The sequence below is a fragment of the Strongylocentrotus purpuratus genome, unplaced genomic scaffold (assembly GCF_000002235.5).
Source record: "Strongylocentrotus purpuratus isolate Spur 01 unplaced genomic scaffold, Spur_5.0 spur5_scaffold_2, whole genome shotgun sequence".
NCBI lineage: Eukaryota > Metazoa > Echinodermata > Echinoidea > Camarodonta > Strongylocentrotidae > Strongylocentrotus > Strongylocentrotus purpuratus.
Genome location: NW_022145605.1, coordinates 22,430,531 through 22,450,710, shown reverse-complemented (window position 1 = coordinate 22,450,710; position 20,180 = coordinate 22,430,531). Strand labels below are relative to the sequence as shown.

Sequence of the window (20,180 nt, the reverse complement as noted above, 5' to 3'; positions counted from 1 at the left end):
TATACAAAACAAAACTCAAAAAGAATAAATTAAAACAAAAATGGTTTCACTTCAGACAAAATTTTGGAAGTGTTGGAAACGTGCCACCACCAACACGGTCATGTATTTAATGTTTGGAATTATCTTCAATATTTGAAATACTAATTTTGTCATTCATCTTTTGTTTCTATCTGCCAAAAAGTTTACGGTCGTGATGATTATTATTTTGTTTAACCATTCTGTATGTAAAACTATTTCTTCAATTATTTGTATATAGTTTATGGATTTACTGCATACGATAGAATTCGTTTTAAAAATAGAGAACTATATGGAAAGGTATTTTTTTTGAACGAAAACATGGAAATAGAGCAACTCTTCGAAAAATATCACTCCCTGCTGCGCAACAGAAGATCTTCTAATATATTGACTGAATAGCCTCCTATAGTTATGTACGAAAAGTGTTGCCATTAAAAAACGAGAAAAATAAAAATAATTTTATGCCAAGGTTAAGTGAAGTTAGGTTTCATCTTTTATTTTTAAGGCCTTTAATTCTGAATAAGTTGTAGTCATGTCGTCAGCACGTTAGTAGTAGATTCATTTCAAAATTAAATTTGTTCATTATTTCATAGATAATTTCTATGGGGGACTACATAACTTGCAATAAGAGGACACTTTTTTTTTTTTTTTTTTTTTTTGGGGGGGGGGGGGGGGGGTCTCGAAATTTGAAAAATTGACATTTTGCTCCGTTGGGGGGGGGGTAAGGTCAGCTTTTTAGGTCAGCCATGGGAAAAAATTTTTTTTTTAATAAATAAAAAAAAAAAAAAAAAGTCAAAAGGGAGGGGGGGGGGGTTTAGGGGGTTATGGGGGGGGGGGGGAAGGGGGGGTTTACACACAGAAAAATATCAAAGGGGGGATTTACCCCCCCCCCCCCCCCTGTGTACGCGCCTGCATCTTGTTATGGCAACATCGAAAACAAATTATATTAAAACTAAGAGTTTGGGCGATGGTTATCCCGGATGAAAAGACAAGTTGTTTTTGTCCTGTTGGTGTCTTTATACCTAATGATATGAAATCAAATATTCTATGAATCTAATTGATACGAAACTCAACGGCTGGGCAAGTTGGCATACATCTAATTAGTTTACATATTATACATTTTTTTAAACAGATGTTTATTGCGATAATCATAATGTTCTTACTTTCAAAATTAAAACATTTTGTGACAATCATTCAGTTATGCTTGGAAATGCCTTCTTATTACTTTGTTATTTCGGGCTTACTTAACACACGGGTGATATTACTTTCAAGAACCATCCGATCGATTAAAGAAAGATGATAATTCTTAAAAGAATACACACAAAAAAAAGAGGAGGGAGGTACAAAAAGAGGGATATAAGGAGAAAAAGAGAGAAACAAAGAGAGAACCCCTTCAGAAAAAGAGTGAAAGGGCAAAGAGAGAGAGAGAGTTGCATAAACAGGTCCGTGTCAATCAAAATTGTGAATATGAAACAGGATAAACACTGGTTAAAGCAAAATGCGGGATAAGAAAAGAGTCAAAAATATAAAAATAATATGAAATTTGAATTTTATTTACCAAGTATAGATTGAACACGATAGAAACTATTTTCGAAAAAACAAACTAGGGCAACTTCAATAGCCTTATGCGTCCCCTATTCAAATGTGTGATCATGAGAATGACGTATTACGTACTCCGAGCATCAATTCTATGGGACATACCCTAGGGTATTGGAAGCGCCAATGAGTTGTTTTTTCAGAAATAATCGAGACCGTGTAACTCCTGCCTCCCCCAATTAACCAATGCCAGTCCCCATGCCTCTTCTGAGATCAATTTTTAGTATTTTCCCTTTTAGATTGATAAGGAAGTTGATATCGATCACTTTAAATTATCCATAGTGTTGATTGCTCGTGTGTGTAAAATGGATGTTATCGACCCTATCTTTTGCTGGAATACACTCAGAGACTGCAAATCCAAATTTTCACACGCTTTTTGTAACTTGTCATGTTGGAAATACTAGTTTGAAGTTGTATCACAGGAATACGGAAAAAAGTGATATACATTACACACGAGGAATTCACTGATAGATGATAAACCCACATGGAACTATCCGATTAAAAATCTATGAACCCCCCCCCCCCAAAAAAAAAAAAGAAGAAAAAAAAAGAAGAGAAAAGTGTATAATTTCTAATAGTACCACAAGAAATATCAACATTATTGTACCAGTCCCTAATATGTTTTCAATGGAAATATCTGTAATTGAATAGAGGGTTGACAACAAATACCAATCTCCATAAGATTCGTAAGTTTTCAGAAACGAGGAAAAATGTCATTCAGAGTTATCATTGTTTGATCTCATTTGTAAGGGATGCAATCTGAAATCACTGAACGTTGTCACTTGCATTTTCTCCTTGCTCACGTTACACCTTCATAAGAATCAGTTCGAGAATAAACATATATTTTGTATCAATGTTCAAGGTAACGTACAAGAAGGTCATTCCGGGGTCATCCCAGTAGACCAAAGGCCGGGAGATCGACAATGTCGATCTCGTGGGTTGTCAGGTCTTATGGGCTGTCGGTATAGTGAACACTATTCCAATTTTTGTCAGGAGGCCGGCGAGATGTTGTTAATCTCGTGGGCTGGGGCGGTTGATCGCCTTCCACAACGCCCTCAACTGCCTTCACGATCTTTTTGAATTTCATTTACCAAGTATAGACCGAATCCGATAGGAACAACTGCTTTAGGTAAACTAACCTAGGGCAACTTTAATAGCCTTATGCGTCACCTATTCAAATGTGTGATCATGAGAATGACGTATTACGTAATCTGAGCATCAATTCTACGTGTAAAATAGATGTAATCATAGACCCTATCTTTCGCTGGAATACACTCAGCAAAAGGGAGAAAAAACCGTGGAAACGATTTATAGTTAAGATTTTCATGTAAATATTTAATTTATATTAATCTTTCATTTCATCAAAATAAACAAAAACTAAGCCTCATAAAGATGATATAAATTTTGAATCATACTATTTATCCACGAGTGAGCATTGTCGTGTAACAATAAACGGGTCTCTGACAGATGAGCATTGAATGTATCCTAGGCTCGTCTACGATTTTAGGAGGAAAGGAGAAGCATCTTGACCGTGCTAGTCAATATCATGGAATCCCGAGACTACGGATAACATCAACAGCTCATTCTTCTCAATGTATGTCATTCTTTGTTTTTATTGTTAAACATAATGTCTTACAGATGCACATGTACATTACTATTTTACAGGCTACTCACTCTAGTTTTGCGATTTTCGTAATCAGACCTTTAAACTGTAAAATGATTGTGCCCATCCAAGCGTTAAAATTCAGAACTTGATCTTAATTGATGTCGTTTAAGTACCAATTTTTATTTAATTCGATATTAATATTTAAGGACTTAATCAAACATTTTGAACAGTACAGAGTATCCATTTTCTTTTTTTGCTGAGTGTAGCTGCTCGTCATGCGAAAGGAAAGTATAAACTTACCGCATTTTACTCCTCCATCCTGATAATGGCCACATGTGGAATCCACTGAGGTCAGAGTACAGGATTCCAAGGTATCCTCCCAACCATAACATCGGGCTCCTTGAATTGGTCCTGATCCTTGCCCATAGTAGGCCGAACTCATTGGTGTTACATTATCAGTGTCATAGCCGAGCTGACGACAAACAACCTGTGCTTCTTCAAGGTTCCCGAAATCATCACAGATGGTGTTCCATTGGCCATTGTACCAAATCTCTACCCTTCCTTCACTGGGCGATGGACCATTCACAAGTCTTACATTAGAGATTCCTAGCTCTGCAAGATGAAATAAAGAGCAGGGAAATATCATAGAAAATAACTGAGTAAGAGATACGTATGTCATAGCTGGTTGAAAAGCTATGTTTTGCACGCATGCCTGGATAAAATCGAGGAGGCAAGTTGGCTTATTTGCCTGTCAAACCAAGGTGGGTTCGAATCTAACCAAGGCGGATTACTGAAGACTGCATTGTGTGTTAAAGTGCCCCTCTCATGTTTCATAGACGTAGGCTGTGTTATTTTTTTAAAATGTCCAATCTATTAAAAAAAATGAGGGACCTGTATCGGATATAGTACGGGAGAGATGAATACTTGCCTGGAAGTAAGAACAATTTAAAGAAGCTGCTTCTCTCAGAGGCTGGAGGGCCCTATCGACGAGTAAAACTAGCAGCACATCTTAACATGGTAACGGAATGAAATAAAACTTATCTACAAAATCCCGCACATGGCATTTAAATACCCGACGAGGTTTACATATCACATGATATTACCAGCCAACCAGGAGGACCCTTACGAAGAAACCAAGATTACAAGATGGGATATATAAAATTACCCTTACGTCATCCGACCAATTAAGAGAGGAGTTATACATTAAATTAATTATAACCAATGACAAAGCATAATAGATAAGAGTGACTAGAACTAGTCACCGACAAAAATGTAAGGAGTCTATCTCTTCGCGAGAATGTCAGGTCCCCGGAAAAACTATTGTCTAACGTATTTATTGGAAATAAATACAGTGTATAACATCAATATGATATTCCATGATAATTTACAATCAATATGAAGACCGAGCAATTGTTTCTAGAATCTATCATCCACAACCACCCATTTAAAGCTGATCAGGTTAAGTGAGTAACGCATTTACTAAAATCATATGTTTAGTTAGTTAGTATCATAATGCATCCATCGCACAAGATTTGTTTGAGAGTTATTTAAATGACAGAATGCAATAAGTTTCAATTAATAACAAATCCTCCGTTACCAGGAATGTAAACATCGGTGTTTCACAAGGGTGTGTGTTAGGGCCATTACTTCTTTTCATTCTATACATAAATGATATTCAGTTTGTGAGCAAATTTCCCATGCAATTATTTACGCCGATGATACTAACTTATTTTTTTTATCAGAAGACAATGTGGCTTATCCGTGTAACACTCTGAACACTGAGCTCGAAACATTTTCTGGTTGGTTTGCATTTAACAAATTGAAAATTAATCTTTCCAAAACATGATGTATGCTTTTTCAACGCAAGAATACAGATAACTTATATGATTGTAATCGTTGACCATTGCCACATTCCTTTGGTATATTCTTCTAATTTATTAGGGATTGTTTTGAATGATATATTATAGGGGTCTAGCATGGCAAATACTGGTTAGCGCCATCTACGACTTCGTTTGTACAACTACACGTAAACGAATGGATTTGATTAACGGTCAGTGCGCGCTAGCGTTCGCGAAGCAGACCGAAGTTCTCCTCACGCTTCGGTTTCGCGTAAGTTGCACGCACGTGAATACTGCGGTCGCGTCGATTGGCCCCGAGTCAGGCCATGGGAAAGGCACGTAGTCTCGTCATGCTGCTACACCCCCTTTAGGTTGGAAAATCATATTTCTGCGATAGTATGTAAAGTATCAAAATCCATTGAAGTGTTAAATCGATTAAAGAAAGTTTTACCTCGCCATATTCTTATTGCTATCTATCAGTCTATGATTATTTAACATACTGCAACATTATTTGTGGTAGTTGTGCTTCAACCCATCTCAATAGATTTACAATTTTACGAAAAAGAGCAATACGAATTATTAATGGTTCAGCACCGTTAGCATACACGGATCCTGTATTAGTGAAAGGAAACAGTTGAAAGTTCAAGAAAATAATACACAAGTTGCAATTAGCAAGTTTTATGTTTTCGTACTTGCAAGATCTGCTGCCAATGTTTGTAAATGATTGTTTTCCCGACAGTCCAACCACATTCGAATGTCAAAATATAAGTATGAATTTTCCCGTACCACAATAATATAGCGCTCCAAAAGTGTGGAATAGTCATAGGTCCGAAATAAAGAATAGCCCTTCCTTATCTAGTTTAACACAATATACAAATCTAATGTTATTAAATATAATACATACTCTGAGTCTGTAAAACGGTACGTTTGCCTTGTTTTCCTTTTCTTCCTGTTGTACCACTAAATACTATTGAATTACTTATATACTTAGAGACAATATTTTGATATGCCTTTGGCATTTGATTGTCCCCCACATTTTGATACTTCTGTTTAGTTGTGTTATTTGTTTGAATTGATTTTGTATTGTTTGAGCTTGTTATTGTGATTTTTATCAAATGTGCAAATAAAAATGAATTGAATTTAATTAAATATATACAATAAAATCTTGGTAAGTTCAAATATTAATATAGTTTTTCAAAAGTTATTTATAAATATTAAAACGTGCGATCATGGGAATGACGTATTACGTAATCTGAGCATCAATTCTATGGGACATACCATAGGGTATTAAAAGTGCCACTGATTTTTTTTAATCGGAAATAATTGCGGACCAGTTACTCATGTCTCCCCCAAATAAAAATATTCCCATGCCACTTTTGAGATCAATATTTGTTTTTCCCCTTTAGAGTGATAAGAAAGATGGCACCGATCACTTCAAATTATCTATAGTTTTAGTGTACACGTATGTAAAATAGTTATAATCATAGGCCCTATCTTTTTGCTGAAAGACAGTCAGCAAAAAAGAGAAGAAAGTTGGACACGACACATAGTTAAGATTTTGAAGTTAATATTTCAATTTAAACTTATCTTAAATATTTCAAAATAATCACAAATTAATCCTCATAAAGATGATACGCAATGTGAATCATATTGCCATTTAACAATTGATAGGTCTCTGAAAAAAAATTGCCCCAAATAATTGGCCAATTGGCAGTTACAATGTTGATGAGCATTGGAGGGTTCCTATGGCTTGTCCATAATCTTGGGTGGAAAGGAGAAGCATTGTGACCGTGCTAGTCAAAGTCATGCAGTCCTGAGACAACGGATAACATCAAGAACTCATCATTCTGAATTAATTACTGTATACTCTATGTTGAAATAATTGTTACATATATCATGTATATATACATTGTGTTTTATATTGTGCTGTTGAGAAGGAAATAAATGTTAATAAATACAAATACAAATACAAATTCTCAATGTTTTTTTTATTCTTTGGTTCTATTGTCATGTCTTACAGATGCACATGTTCATTAATAGGGACTTTTAGATTGAGTGGACGAGAATACGACGAACGCCGACTGATCATGCGTGTTAACGTACTCAACTGCCCATGTTGACTACAATTAGAAATCTTAGATTGCACACGACGATAAACATGGATGCAGGAGGTAACACTATGAACATGACGGACAAAAGAACATCCCTTCACTGCTATTATGTAAAAATATGTAGAACAGGTGAATATGCATGTGACACCTGTTCTACACAGTCACGTGGAAGTGTAAAACCTGATCTTAATTGATGTCGTTTAACTTTAATTCGATATAAATATCTTATTATATCTAATTGAGGACTTAATAAAAACATTTTGAACATAAGAGAGTATCAATTTTCTTTTTTTGCTGAGTGTAGCTGCTCGTCATGCGAAAAGGAAGTAAAAGCTTACCACATCTTACTCCTGCATCCATACTATGGCTACAGACGTAATCCAATTTATACAGAGCACAGGAATTCAAGGTATTCTCGAAACCGGAGCACTCGGCTAGTAGAATCGGTCCTGAACCTTGACCATAGTAGGCTAAATTCTTTGGTGTTGCATTATCAGTATCATAGCCGAGCTGACGACAAACAACCTGTGCTTCTTCAAGACTCCAGTAATCATCACAGATAGTGTTCCATTGGCCATTGTACAAAATCTCTACTCTTCCTTCACTGGGCGATTGACCATCCACAAGTCGTACACTATAGGTTTCCTCTGCAACATGTAATAAAGAGCAGGGAAATATCAAAACAAATATTTGAATGATTGAAGTAGGTCTGTCATAGCTGGTTGAAAACCTATGTTTTGCACGCATGCATAGATATAACGCTACGGTCACAAATGTTCGTACAAATCTCCCTGTTCCTACGAATGTCAGAGTTCGTAGAGATTCGTAGATAGGGCATAGATTCTTACGTCTTTCTTACGGAGTAACATTCCAGGGGGCTCACCTTCCAGGGGCAATGGCGTAATGAGCAAAAACGTTTGGAAGGCGGGGGGCAGAAGAAATTTCTGCTTCACCACCACTCTTACACGTATATTGACGTGGGGTCCAGGGCTTGAGCCCCGGCAAGGAGTCAAGGGGCTGAGCCCCCTGAAGCTCAGGGATTTTAGGCATTACATTACTGTCAGATAAGCATATTTAGATAAGCTTTAGGTAAGCTTATTTGTGACACTGGCATGTCACTAATTGGAGGGGAGTCCAGGGGGCAGAGCCCCTGGAAGCTCAGAGTTTTTTTTTTAGATATTTAACTACGGTCAGATGAGCATCCAGTGGTCAACCTTAGGGCCATTGGTGGGGTCCAGGGGGCAGAGACCCCGGAAGCTCAGGGGTTTTAGGTATTTAATTATGGTCAGATAAGCATCCAGGGAACCGCTTTAGGGCCCCTAGTGGGGTCCGAAGGAGGAGCCCCTGTAAGCTCTGTGGTTTTTATTAGGCATTTTAGTTACGGTCAGATCAGTATATTTTGATACCTTATTTATGACATTGACAGGTCACTTATTTTTTCTCTCTTTCTTTCTTTTTCTCTTTAACATACGTTTTCAAAAAGTGAGGGGGCTCGAGCCCCCGAGCCCAGCTGTTCTGCAGGCCCTGACATAAAGACTTTAAATAAGCATATTTTTCGCCCGCCTGTAAATTTGGGAATTTCTAATTTTCCAACAAACGCATAAAAAGGTATGACTTACATAATGATTGAGAAAAAAATACCGGAAAATTATGTCATTTCAGTAACATTTGTAAATCACTGGTATCGAATACGAAATAACACCCCACCCCCACCCCCTATCAGTACGCCAGCGTTCAGGGGCTCATGTCTTCTCACCCCTAAAACAAAAAACACAAATGCTTTCCCATCCTTTCACAATATTTCGACGATATGCTCGTATCGCTATTATAAAATCCCCCATTGACAAAGATAGGTGGCATGCGGAATGTTTAAGAATTTAAATTCCTTTTATCTTTCCTTTTCTTTGAATGGAATTTTATATGTGATTTATTTCAGGTTTTTATTATTGTTATGTTCTTTTGGGTTAAAAATACAAACCATTTTTACTCCTTTACTGCTTTTCTTTTTGGGGGGAGGGGAGGAGGAGGGGGTGGGGCTTTTGTTTTGTTTGGGGGGGGGGCAAAAAGACGTTTATTGGTTGGGGGCGAGTGCCCCCCCCCCTGCCCCCGCCTCTCCCCCCCACTTCCGTCGCCTTTGACTATGAACAGAGTGAAGATTTGAACTTCGCGCGCTTGGCTTTATAACCGCTAAAACTCAAAATTTGCATAAATTGTATACGTACACCTTACGAGCACCTTACGAACGCCTTACGAACGCCATGAGTCGTTCATACGAAGGCCATACGAATCTCCGCTCGTTAGGCGTTCTTACGAACGCCGTAAGAGCCCTCTATGAACAACTTGACGCGTTCTTACGGTCATTGTAATAATTTTAAGCTTCTCGAATTGTCCCTTTGACCCTACGAAATGTACGAAAATCTTGCGTGGTTCTTACGGTGTATTTACGGCATTCGTACGGCCGCCTTACGAAGAGAGGGTTTCGTACGATGTTAAAAAAAAACTTGGACAAGACCATCGACCAATTTGCGATCTTACGAACGGTCTACGAACGCTGGTTTCGTACGGCGTTCTTAAGAAGATCTTACGAAATGGTCTGAAAATCGTTCGTACGGCGTTCGTAGCAGCCCGTAAGGGTATTTGTGACCGAGGCTTAAGCGAGGAAGCAAGTTGGGTGGTGCCAAACGTCATCGCAAGGTAATGGCATGTGTGACCAAGACCTAAGGCCTTGGTCACAAATGCCATTACGAACTGCTACGAACGCCGTACGAACGATTTTCAGACAATGGAAATTCGGGAAGATAGTGGAAAAACAGGTAGATTCGTACGAAAGCATCGTTCGTACAAACTTTTATGACCGTTAGTAGTTGCCTGTCAAACCAAGGTGGGTTCGAGTCTAAAGCAACGGTCACAATAAAGCTACGGTCACAAAGGTTCGTACGAACGATTATTTCGTACGAATATCCCTGTTTGTCGATTGTCTTCCCGAATTTCTATTGTCTGAAAATCGTTCGTACGGCGCTCGTAGCAGTTCGTTACGTCATTTGTGACCAAAGCTTTACGTTACGGGCTGCTACGAACGCCGTACGAACGATTTTCAGACCATTTCGTAAGATCTTCTTACTAGGCCATACGAAACCAGCGTTCGTAGACCATTCGCAGACCGTTCGTAAGTTCGCAGATTGGTCGATGGTCTTGTCCAAGATTTTATTCAACCTCTTTAAACGAAAACCTCTCTTCGTATGGCGGCCGTATGAACGATGTAATTTCATCGTAAGAACCACGCAAGTTCTTCGTACATTTTGTAGGGTCGAGCGACAAATTTAGAAGCCTCAAATTTCTTACAATGATCTTAATAATGCCTGAAGTTGTTCACAGCGGGCTCTTACAGCATCCTAAAGAACGCCTTACGAACAGAGATTCGTATAGCTTTCGTAAGAACTACTCCTGGCGTTCGTAAGGTGTTTTTTTAGGTGTACTTACACATGTTTTTCTATTTATGCAGCGCTTTTTTGCAAACTGACAAAATATTTTAAAAATCGTAAAATCTTTTTACGAATAACCTTGAGAATGCCGTCAGTTACACGTAGGATCATCTTGCGAGAGCAAACAACTTGTTTAATGGCCGTAAGTCTGACGTAAGAAGAACCCAAGGCATTCTTACGAAAAATGAGAAACAAATTAAACGGCGTTCGTACGAAGTCCGTTAGAACGACGTAAGAAAATATACCCCATCTACGAATCTCTACGAACTCTGGAATTCCTACGAACAGGGAGATTCGTACGAACGCATCGTTCGTACGAACCTTTGTGACCGTAGCTTATAATGCGTCACCTATTAAAATGTGCGAACATGAGAAAGTCGTATTTCGTAATCCGAACATTAATTCTATGGGACAAACCCAAAACTTTTGGAAGGCGGGGGGCAGAAGAAATTTCTGCATCACCACCACTCTTACACGTATATTGACGTGGGGTCCAGGGCTTGAGCCCCGGCAAGGAGTCAAGGGGCTGAGCCCCCTGAAGCTCAGGGATTTTAGGCATTACATTACTGTCAGATAAGCATATTTAGATAAGCTTTAGGTAAGCTTATTTGTGACACTGGCATGTCACTAATTGGAGGGGAGTCCAGGGGGCAGAGCCCCTGGAAGCTCAGAGTTTTTTTTTTAGATATTTAACTACGGTCAGATGAGCATCCAGTGGTCAACCTTAGGGCCATTGGTGGGGTCCAGGGGGCAGAGACCCCGGAAGCTCAGGGGTTTTAGGTATTTAATTATGGTCAGATAAGCATCCAGGGAACCGCTTTAGGGCCCCTAGTGGGGTCCGAAGGAGGAGCCCCTGTAAGCTCTGTGGTTTTTATTAGGCATTTTAGTTACGGTCAGATCAGTATATTTTGATACCTTATTTATGACATTGACAGGTCACTTATTTTTTCTCTCTTTCTTTCTTTTTCTCTTTAACATACGTTTTCAAAAAGTGAGGGGGCTCGAGCCCCCGAGCCCAGCTGTTCTGCAGGCCCTGACATAAAGACTTTAAATAAGCATATTTTTCGCCCGCCTGTAAATTTGGGAATTTCTAATTTTCCAACAAACGCATAAAAAGGTATGACTTACATAATGATTGAGAAAAAAATACCGGAAAATTATGTCATTTCAGTAACATTTGTAAATCACTGGTATCGAATACGAAATAACACCCCACCCCCACCCCCTATCAGTACGCCAGCGTTCAGGGGCTCATGTCTTCTCACCCCTAAAACAAAAAACACAAATGCTTTCCCATCCTTTCACAATATTTCGACGATATGCTCGTATCGCTATTATAAAATCCCCCATTGACAAAGATAGGTGGCATGCGGAATGTTTAAGAATTTAAATTCCTTTTATCTTTCCTTTTCTTTGAATGGAATTTTATATGTGATTTATTTCAGGTTTTTATTATTGTTATGTTCTTTTGGGTTAAAAATACAAACCATTTTTACTCCTTTACTGCTTTTCTTTTTGGGGGAAGGGGAGGAGGAGGGGGTGGGGCTTTTGTTTTGTTTGGGGGGGGGGGGGGGCAAAAAGACGTTTATTGGTTGGGGGCGAGTGCCCCCCCCCCTGCCCCCGCCTCTCCCCCCCACTTCCGTCGCCTTTGACTATGAACAGAGTGAAGATTTGAACTTCGCGCGCTTGGCTTTATAACCGCTAAAACTCAAAATTTGCATAAATTGTATACGTACACCTTACGAGCACCTTACGAACGCCTTACGAACGCCATGAGTCGTTCATACGAAGGCCATACGAATCTCCGCTCGTTAGGCGTTCTTACGAACGCCGTAAGAGCCCTCTATGAACAACTTGACGCGTTCTTACGGTCATTGTAATAATTTTAAGCTTCTCGAATTGTCCCTTTGACCCTACGAAATGTACGAAAATCTTGCGTGGTTCTTACGGTGTATTTACGGCATTCGTACGGCCGCCTTACGAAGAGAGGGTTTCGTACGATGTTAAAAAAAAACTTGGACAAGACCATCGACCAATTTGCGATCTTACGAACGGTCTACGAACGCTGGTTTCGTACGGCGTTCTTAAGAAGATCTTACGAAATGGTCTGAAAATCGTTCGTACGGCGTTCGTAGCAGCCCGTAAGGGTATTTGTGACCGAGGCTTAAGCGAGGAAGCAAGTTGGGTGGTGCCAAACGTCATCGCAAGGTAATGGCATGTGTGACCAAGACCTAAGGCCTTGGTCACAAATGCCATTACGAACTGCTACGAACGCCGTACGAACGATTTTCAGACAATGGAAATTCGGGAAGATAGTGGAAAAACAGGTAGATTCGTACGAAAGCATCGTTCGTACAAACTTTTATGACCGTTAGTAGTTGCCTGTCAAACCAAGGTGGGTTCGAGTCTAAAGCAACGGTCACAATAAAGCTACGGTCACAAAGGTTCGTACGAACGATTATTTCGTACGAATATCCCTGTTTGTCGATTGTCTTCCCGAATTTCTATTGTCTGAAAATCGTTCGTACGGCGCTCGTAGCAGTTCGTTACGTCATTTGTGACCAAAGCTTTACGTTACGGGCTGCTACGAACGCCGTACGAACGATTTTCAGACCATTTCGTAAGATCTTCTTACTAGGCCATACGAAACCAGCGTTCGTAGACCATTCGCAGACCGTTCGTAAGTTCGCAGATTGGTCGATGGTCTTGTCCAAGATTTTATTCAACCTCTTTAAACGAAAACCTCTCTTCGTATGGCGGCCGTATGAACGATGTAATTTCATCGTAAGAACCACGCAAGTTCTTCGTACATTTTGTAGGGTCGAGCGACAAATTTAGAAGCCTCAAATTTCTTACAATGATCTTAATAATGCCTGAAGTTGTTCACAGCGGGCTCTTACAGCATCCTAAAGAACGCCTTACGAACAGAGATTCGTATAGCTTTCGTAAGAACTACTCCTGGCGTTCGTAAGGTGTTTTTTTAGGTGTACTTACACATGTTTTTCTATTTATGCAGCGCTTTTTTGCAAACTGACAAAATATTTTAAAAATCGTAAAATCTTTTTACGAATAACCTTGAGAATGCCGTCAGTTACACGTAGGATCATCTTGCGAGAGCAAACAACTTGTTTAATGGCCGTAAGTCTGACGTAAGAAGAACCCAAGGCATTCTTACGAAAAATGAGAAACAAATTAAACGGCGTTCGTACGAAGTCCGTTAGAACGACGTAAGAAAATATACCCCATCTACGAATCTCTACGAACTCTGGAATTCCTACGAACAGGGAGATTCGTACGAACGCATCGTTCGTACGAACCTTTGTGACCGTAGCTTATAATGCGTCACCTATTAAAATGTGCGAACATGAGAAAGTCGTATTTCGTAATCCGAACATTAATTCTATGGGACAAACCCAAAACTTAATACTGGTTGAGTATGAATTTTTCCTGTAATCTAATTACAAATCTAATTATATCTTTTTGAGGGTTTAATTGAAAAATTTAGAAAAATATAGAGTGCCATTGTTATTTTTTTGCTGAGTGTAGTAATTACTCGTCATGCGAAAAGGAAGTATAAGCTTACCACAATTTACTCCTGCATCCTCACTATGGCTACATTCGGAATCCCCTGAAGTCAGAGAACAGGAGCCCAAGTTAGACTCCAGACCAGAGCACTGGGCTTGTCGAATCGGTCCTGATCCTTCACCATAGTAGGCAGATCCCCTAGCTACGACAAAATCGGTGCCATAGCCAAGCTGACGACATACAACCTGTGCTTCTTCAAGATTCCAGAAATCATCACAGATGGTGTTCCATTGGCCTTTGTACAAAACCTCTACTCTTCCTTCACCGGGCGATGTACCATTCACAAGTCGTACACTATAGGGTGCCTCTACATGAAATAAAGAGCAGGGAAATATCATAGAAAATAACTGAATGAGAGGTACATCTGGCATAGCTTGTTAAAAGCTATGTTTTGCACGCATGCATAGATAATAGCGAGGAGGCGAGTTGGCTTAGTTGCCTGTCAAACCACGTTGGGCTCGAATACAACCAAGGCGGATGACTGAGGCCTGCGTTGTGTGAAAACGAGTGCCTCCCTGTTTCATAGACGTAAGCTTTGTGATTTTTACGTCCAAGCTATTACAAAATGAGGGACCTGTACAAGTTATTGTTTTGAGAGCAAAATGTAAACTTTCGCAGTGGTACGTCAAAAAGACGAATTGTTAATTTCATTTTCGATATTGAGGTGTAGGGAGTGGTAAGATGAGCATCACATATGTGCATCATTTTCATGATTTTGTCATTTAGCTGTTAATTTCGGTCAAGGTTGTCATGCTTCTAGTCAGACAGGATGAAATGTAATGTATATTATCGGGGTAACGAATCCTTTTCTTTGGGATATATCAGATAAATCAAATTATCTTCTCATTTCATATGCACATTTTTTTATTTGATGGTGATGGTCTCCAAACAAGATTATTTTTTCCATATCAAATCATGAAACGAAGGTATGGATGTCTGTTTGGTTAAAAAAATGGAGACTGCAGAATGATAAATAATTTTGGTAATATATAAATATATTATTATAGAACAAATAACTTAATGTTGATAATCCTCCGTCGCGGCAATATACAAATAATAATACAAATAATCGAAATAAAAAGAGTTTCTTTTCTTCACTATGACCGGTTTCAGAAATAAAATAGAAAAAATAAAATAGTTTATGTAATTTATTTTGTCATAGTACTCATCGATGTTTTCCTTCTTCTTGACAGGTTTTCATATGTATTGCGTAATAAGTAACATAAAACACAGTTATTTCATTCTCTTAAACATTTTTTAAAATCAGACGTTTCATCATAAATAAATGTTACGTTCGAAATATATCTCCTTGCCTAAGACAAGGACAGCCAAAATAAATTGTCTTTGTAAATCAAATAATTTTCACATGTTAATAGAATTGAATTGATATCTTTATTTATACACGGTTAAAAAAGCCCGAACAGTTACAAGACTGATTTCCACTGGGGCCATGTGAAACAATGTAAATACATCAAATTAACATATCATGTGTGATAAACAAACAAACAAACAAACAAAACAAAACAAAACAAACAAACAAGAAATTACACGATCAACATATATAACAAAAATAAAAATAGAATAGTACTGCCGGAAAAGAAAGTTAATATGAATACAAAAAATAATGAGTGGGTGAACAAGAGTACTGTAAATATACTGCAAATTCAAATTGGTTATAAGAAGTGTTACCAGTTAAAAAAAAAACTGTCGACAATTGTATTTAAAATTATGAATAATCAAATGTGGCTGGTCAAGATACTACAAATATTCAAAACAAAAATAAAAAAATAATCAATTGAAAGGATATAAATTTACGAGATATGAAAGCTATTGAAAAACTTAGTTCACACTACATTCTGTAACCGTCCTGGAAAATCGTAAAATCGGTTGTGGTCGGGGTAAAATGCGTTAATCATGTCTATAATACGATCCTAGTTCGTTCATAAACAGTCCTCAAAACGTCCATCTCGTCCGTGCCCCGTCCACAGTCATTTCATATCAAGTTCAGATCGGGTAAATTTGCCACTTCCAGGCAGTCCAAGCCAGTCCGTTGTCAGTTTAAACTCGTTATTAACTAGTTCTACCTCGTTCCCAATACGATCAAGCTCTGCAGATCAAGACATTCAAGTGAAGCCCCCACGACACCAAACTAGTTCTCACTACGTTCTTTAAAATGTTGCCAAACTGGCTCAAACTGTGTGGGAACGGAGTGAACGAAGTAGCAACTATTTACGATCTGTTTAATAACTTCATGGACGCGCTCGGACTGGCTTGGACGGGAAGGGTGCTCTAGAACTTGGAGCCTGTTCAAAATTTCCCCGTCCTGCAATCTAGGACCGGATTGTAGACATTATTTACACATTCTACCCCGACTATAACCTGTTTTTACGATTTTCTAGGACGGTTCCAGAGCGTAGTGAGTACTAGTTTGGTGTGAAGGGGGGGGGGGGGCTTATGCTGCTAGTAGGCCTAATTGATAGTCGACCACAGCACGTTGTAACACGTTTGAAGTAGGATCGAAGTACGGCAATTCCGTTCATAGTACGGTAATCAGTTCGTTTGTAGTACGTTCTCCTCGGTTAAAGTACGTTGTCACTCCGTCTAATTGCAGGACGGGGAAATTTTCGAACAGGCTTAAAGTTCTTGAGCACTCTTCCATCAATCCATACAATCAAATATGGCCGTTGTCATGCGTCATAATGTAAACTTTTGCAGTCGTTCGTCAAACAGAAGAATTTGTTATTTCATTTTCGATATTTACTTAAGTTTAGGGAGTGAATAGGGTAAATATGAGCATCCAAAAGTTGCATTATTTTTATGGATTTGTCAATTTGCTGTCAATTTCGATCAAGATCGTCATGTTTGTAGTCAGACAGAATGACATGTAATGTATAATTTCGGAGTAACGAATCCTTCTTTTTGTAATATATCAGATAATTCTAAATATCTGTTTGAGATCTGTTTGATTAAAAAAAAGAGACTCTGTAGAATGATAACGAATGGAATTATAAATTTAAAATAAAACGAAAATATGAATAACCGATATGTTCGTTGTATAGGTACAACGTACCAACAGTAGGTAGAACTAGGTTACCTGATGATGTAAAAAGATTTAATTATTATGATATACATTAATATTGGAATTCGTTGTGGTGTTTTGGTAATATATATATATATATATATATATATATATATATATATATAATTATAGAGCAAATAATTTAATGTTGATATTCCTCCGTCACGGCAATATACAAATAATAATACAAATAATCGAAATAAAAATTTATTGAGAGTTCTTTTCTTCACGATGACGGGTTTCAGAAATAAAATAGAACAAATAAAATAGTGTTTGTAATTTATTTTGAAGATTTGAATTGTCATAGCACTCATTGATTTGTTTCCTTCTTCTTAACAGGTTTTTATATGTATTGCGTAATAAGTACCACAAATTATAAAAGAGACATTTCATTCTCTTAAACATGTTTTTAAATCAGACGTTTCATCATAAACAAATGTTACGTTCGAAATATATCTCCTGGCTTAAGACGACGGCCAAAATAAATTGTATTTGCAAATCAAATAACATTTCACATGTTAAAGTGACTTGGTAACATTGTTGAAGGTTGATGAAAAAATTGCTTAATTTTTGTATATAATGTTATTATATTCCTTCTACTGTACTAACCCTCTGACATGCAAAAAATCCTGAAAAAATTCTCAAACCACGAAGATATCTATGGTTTTCTTTGAAAAGGTCGATGTATGACACCCTCTAACAGTGATTAACAGTAAATTCTCCCAACCTTTTTTGAATTTGCCCGACCGTTTTTCCATGAAAAAAGGACATAAAACAGGCTATAAACAATCTGTCAACACTTAAATGTCTGGAATGGAATGTAGAGCCATTTTATTGCTTTGTGACGATTTCCATTCACCTAAAATGTAATTAAATTGTAATAATATAGTTAGGAGAATTAAGTAATCGATCAGATCAGTTTTTCCCTATTTGTACCATGAATAATGGTCCGTTTTCACTCAAATTTTCAGATTATCTTTAAATGTACATCTAGCATTGAAGTCACTACCTTAGCACTGCTATCTCTCATCTTAAAAATGTTACCGAGTCCCTTTATTAGAATTGAACTGAAATCTTTATTTATACACGGTTAAAAAAGCCCAAACAGTAACAAGATTGATTTCCATTGGGGCCGTGTGAAACAATGTAAAAACATTAAATAATCATATAATTTGTGACATAAAATGACATTGTTACACCAAAAGACATATTTAAAAACAAACAAGAAATAACAGGATCAAGATAAATATTAAAAAAAAAAGCAAGCAATAGAATAGTACTGCCGGAAAATAATATGTATATGAATACAAATAATCATAAGTGGCTGGACAAGAGTACTGTAAATATACTAAATATTAAAATTGGTAGTAAAAATTGTTACTAGTTCAAATAAACTGCCGGAAATGATATATGAAATTATGAATAATCAAATGTGGCTGGTCAAGATACTGCAAATATTCAAAATCAAAATTGAAAACAAGGATTGTTGTAAGGTCAAGTAATATATGATTACTATAGCAAATAAAAAATATTCAAATGAAACTGTACAAATTCATAAGATATGAAACCTATTGAAAATGGCTTACGACCGTAGCAGCTATTCAACTGCAAGACTGCAAGAAGACATGTTAACCATGAAGCAAATCGCACACACCCAACCGGCGCCATTGTGATACAGAGAATGTTATGGAATGAACCTGCATCAATGCACGCCCCAAACAAGCTCAAACGAGCACATACGCGTATATGTATAATACCTTCTTTTTCGCATAAGTCTGTAATCATAAATGGCCGTTATAATGCGTCATAATGTAAATATTCGCAGTGGTACGTCAAACAGAAGAATGTCGTATTTCATTGTGGATATTTACGTATGTGTATGTGTAGTTCTGGACTCGAATTGTGGAACACACTCTTTCCTTAACACTGAAATGAGAACCCCACCCACATTTCAAATATCATTTAAAAACATTTCTACTTCAACATATTAGTTTGTTTGATTATTTCTTACTCTGTACTACCCTTATATAACTTTTTATTAGTGTAATATACTTTGTATTGGATATTAACAACAATATCTCCAATATTTTTCAATTCTTACCTGTAATTTACATTATTAGTTTGTATATTGTAAGACATTGTCGAGTACTGATTCGTGTTTTTTTTAAAGTATTGATTGTAAAAGTAAATTCATTATATTTTGTTTTGTTACGTTCTCTTAACTGATTTGTACCAAAATACATTGTATAGCTGTTTAAGGGGTTAGACTCGACTAGGACATGTGCTATTATCTGGCCCCTTTTACCAACCAATAGTTTCTCTTCTTGTATATGTAAATTATTGTTTAAAATGTATTGCTGTTGCTGTAGGTAAATAAATAAAATCGATCGAGCAATCAATCAATCAATCAATATTTTAGCGGGGGTAACCTTGCTTTGTATGTTAAAATTGATGTTGTAATTCTATTGTCGCAAAATTATGCCCTGAAGTGTGTTAAACTTAAACTAATGTATTCTTTGCTTTCTTTCTTAAATTACTGGATAGACGTTTGCTCACAATTATACAATGTTCTCACAACTGCGCCAGGAGTGTCAATTTCGACAGACATGGCGCATTATAAATTTTCATTATTATTATTATAGGGCGAATATGAGCATGACAAATCTGAATTATTTTCATAATTCGTCCACTTTTATCAATTTCGGTCAAGTTTGCCAAGCTTATAGTCAGACATGATGGAATGCAACATAAAATACCGAAGTAGCGGGTCCTTCTCTTCGTAACGTCTCATCGAAATCATAATATTTACTTAACTACTCAACGCACAAACAGAAATTCATCATTTTCCATATGGAACGAAGGAAGATA

At 37.4% G+C, this 20,180-nt stretch overlaps 1 protein-coding gene across 2 annotated transcripts in view; it reads right to left on the bottom strand.

Annotated features, from left to right (window-relative positions):
• Positions 1–19,036, bottom strand: part of LOC100890906 (deleted in malignant brain tumors 1 protein) — a 44,421-nt gene extending 25,385 nt beyond the window's left edge. For both annotated transcript variants that reach the window (XM_030991988.1, XM_030991989.1), the window contains exons 1-4: positions 18,899–19,036; positions 14,232–14,540; positions 7,505–7,813; positions 3,518–3,829 (exon numbers count right to left, since the gene is read on the bottom strand). In XM_030991988.1, the coding sequence (XP_030847848.1) occupies positions 3,518–3,829; positions 7,505–7,813; positions 14,232–14,540; positions 18,899–18,980 (1,012 nt within the window). In that variant the 5' untranslated portion in view covers positions 18,981–19,036. The remainder of the gene's footprint in view (positions 1–3,517; positions 3,830–7,504; positions 7,814–14,231; positions 14,541–18,898) is intronic.
• Positions 19,037–20,180: the final 1,144 nt, after the last annotated feature.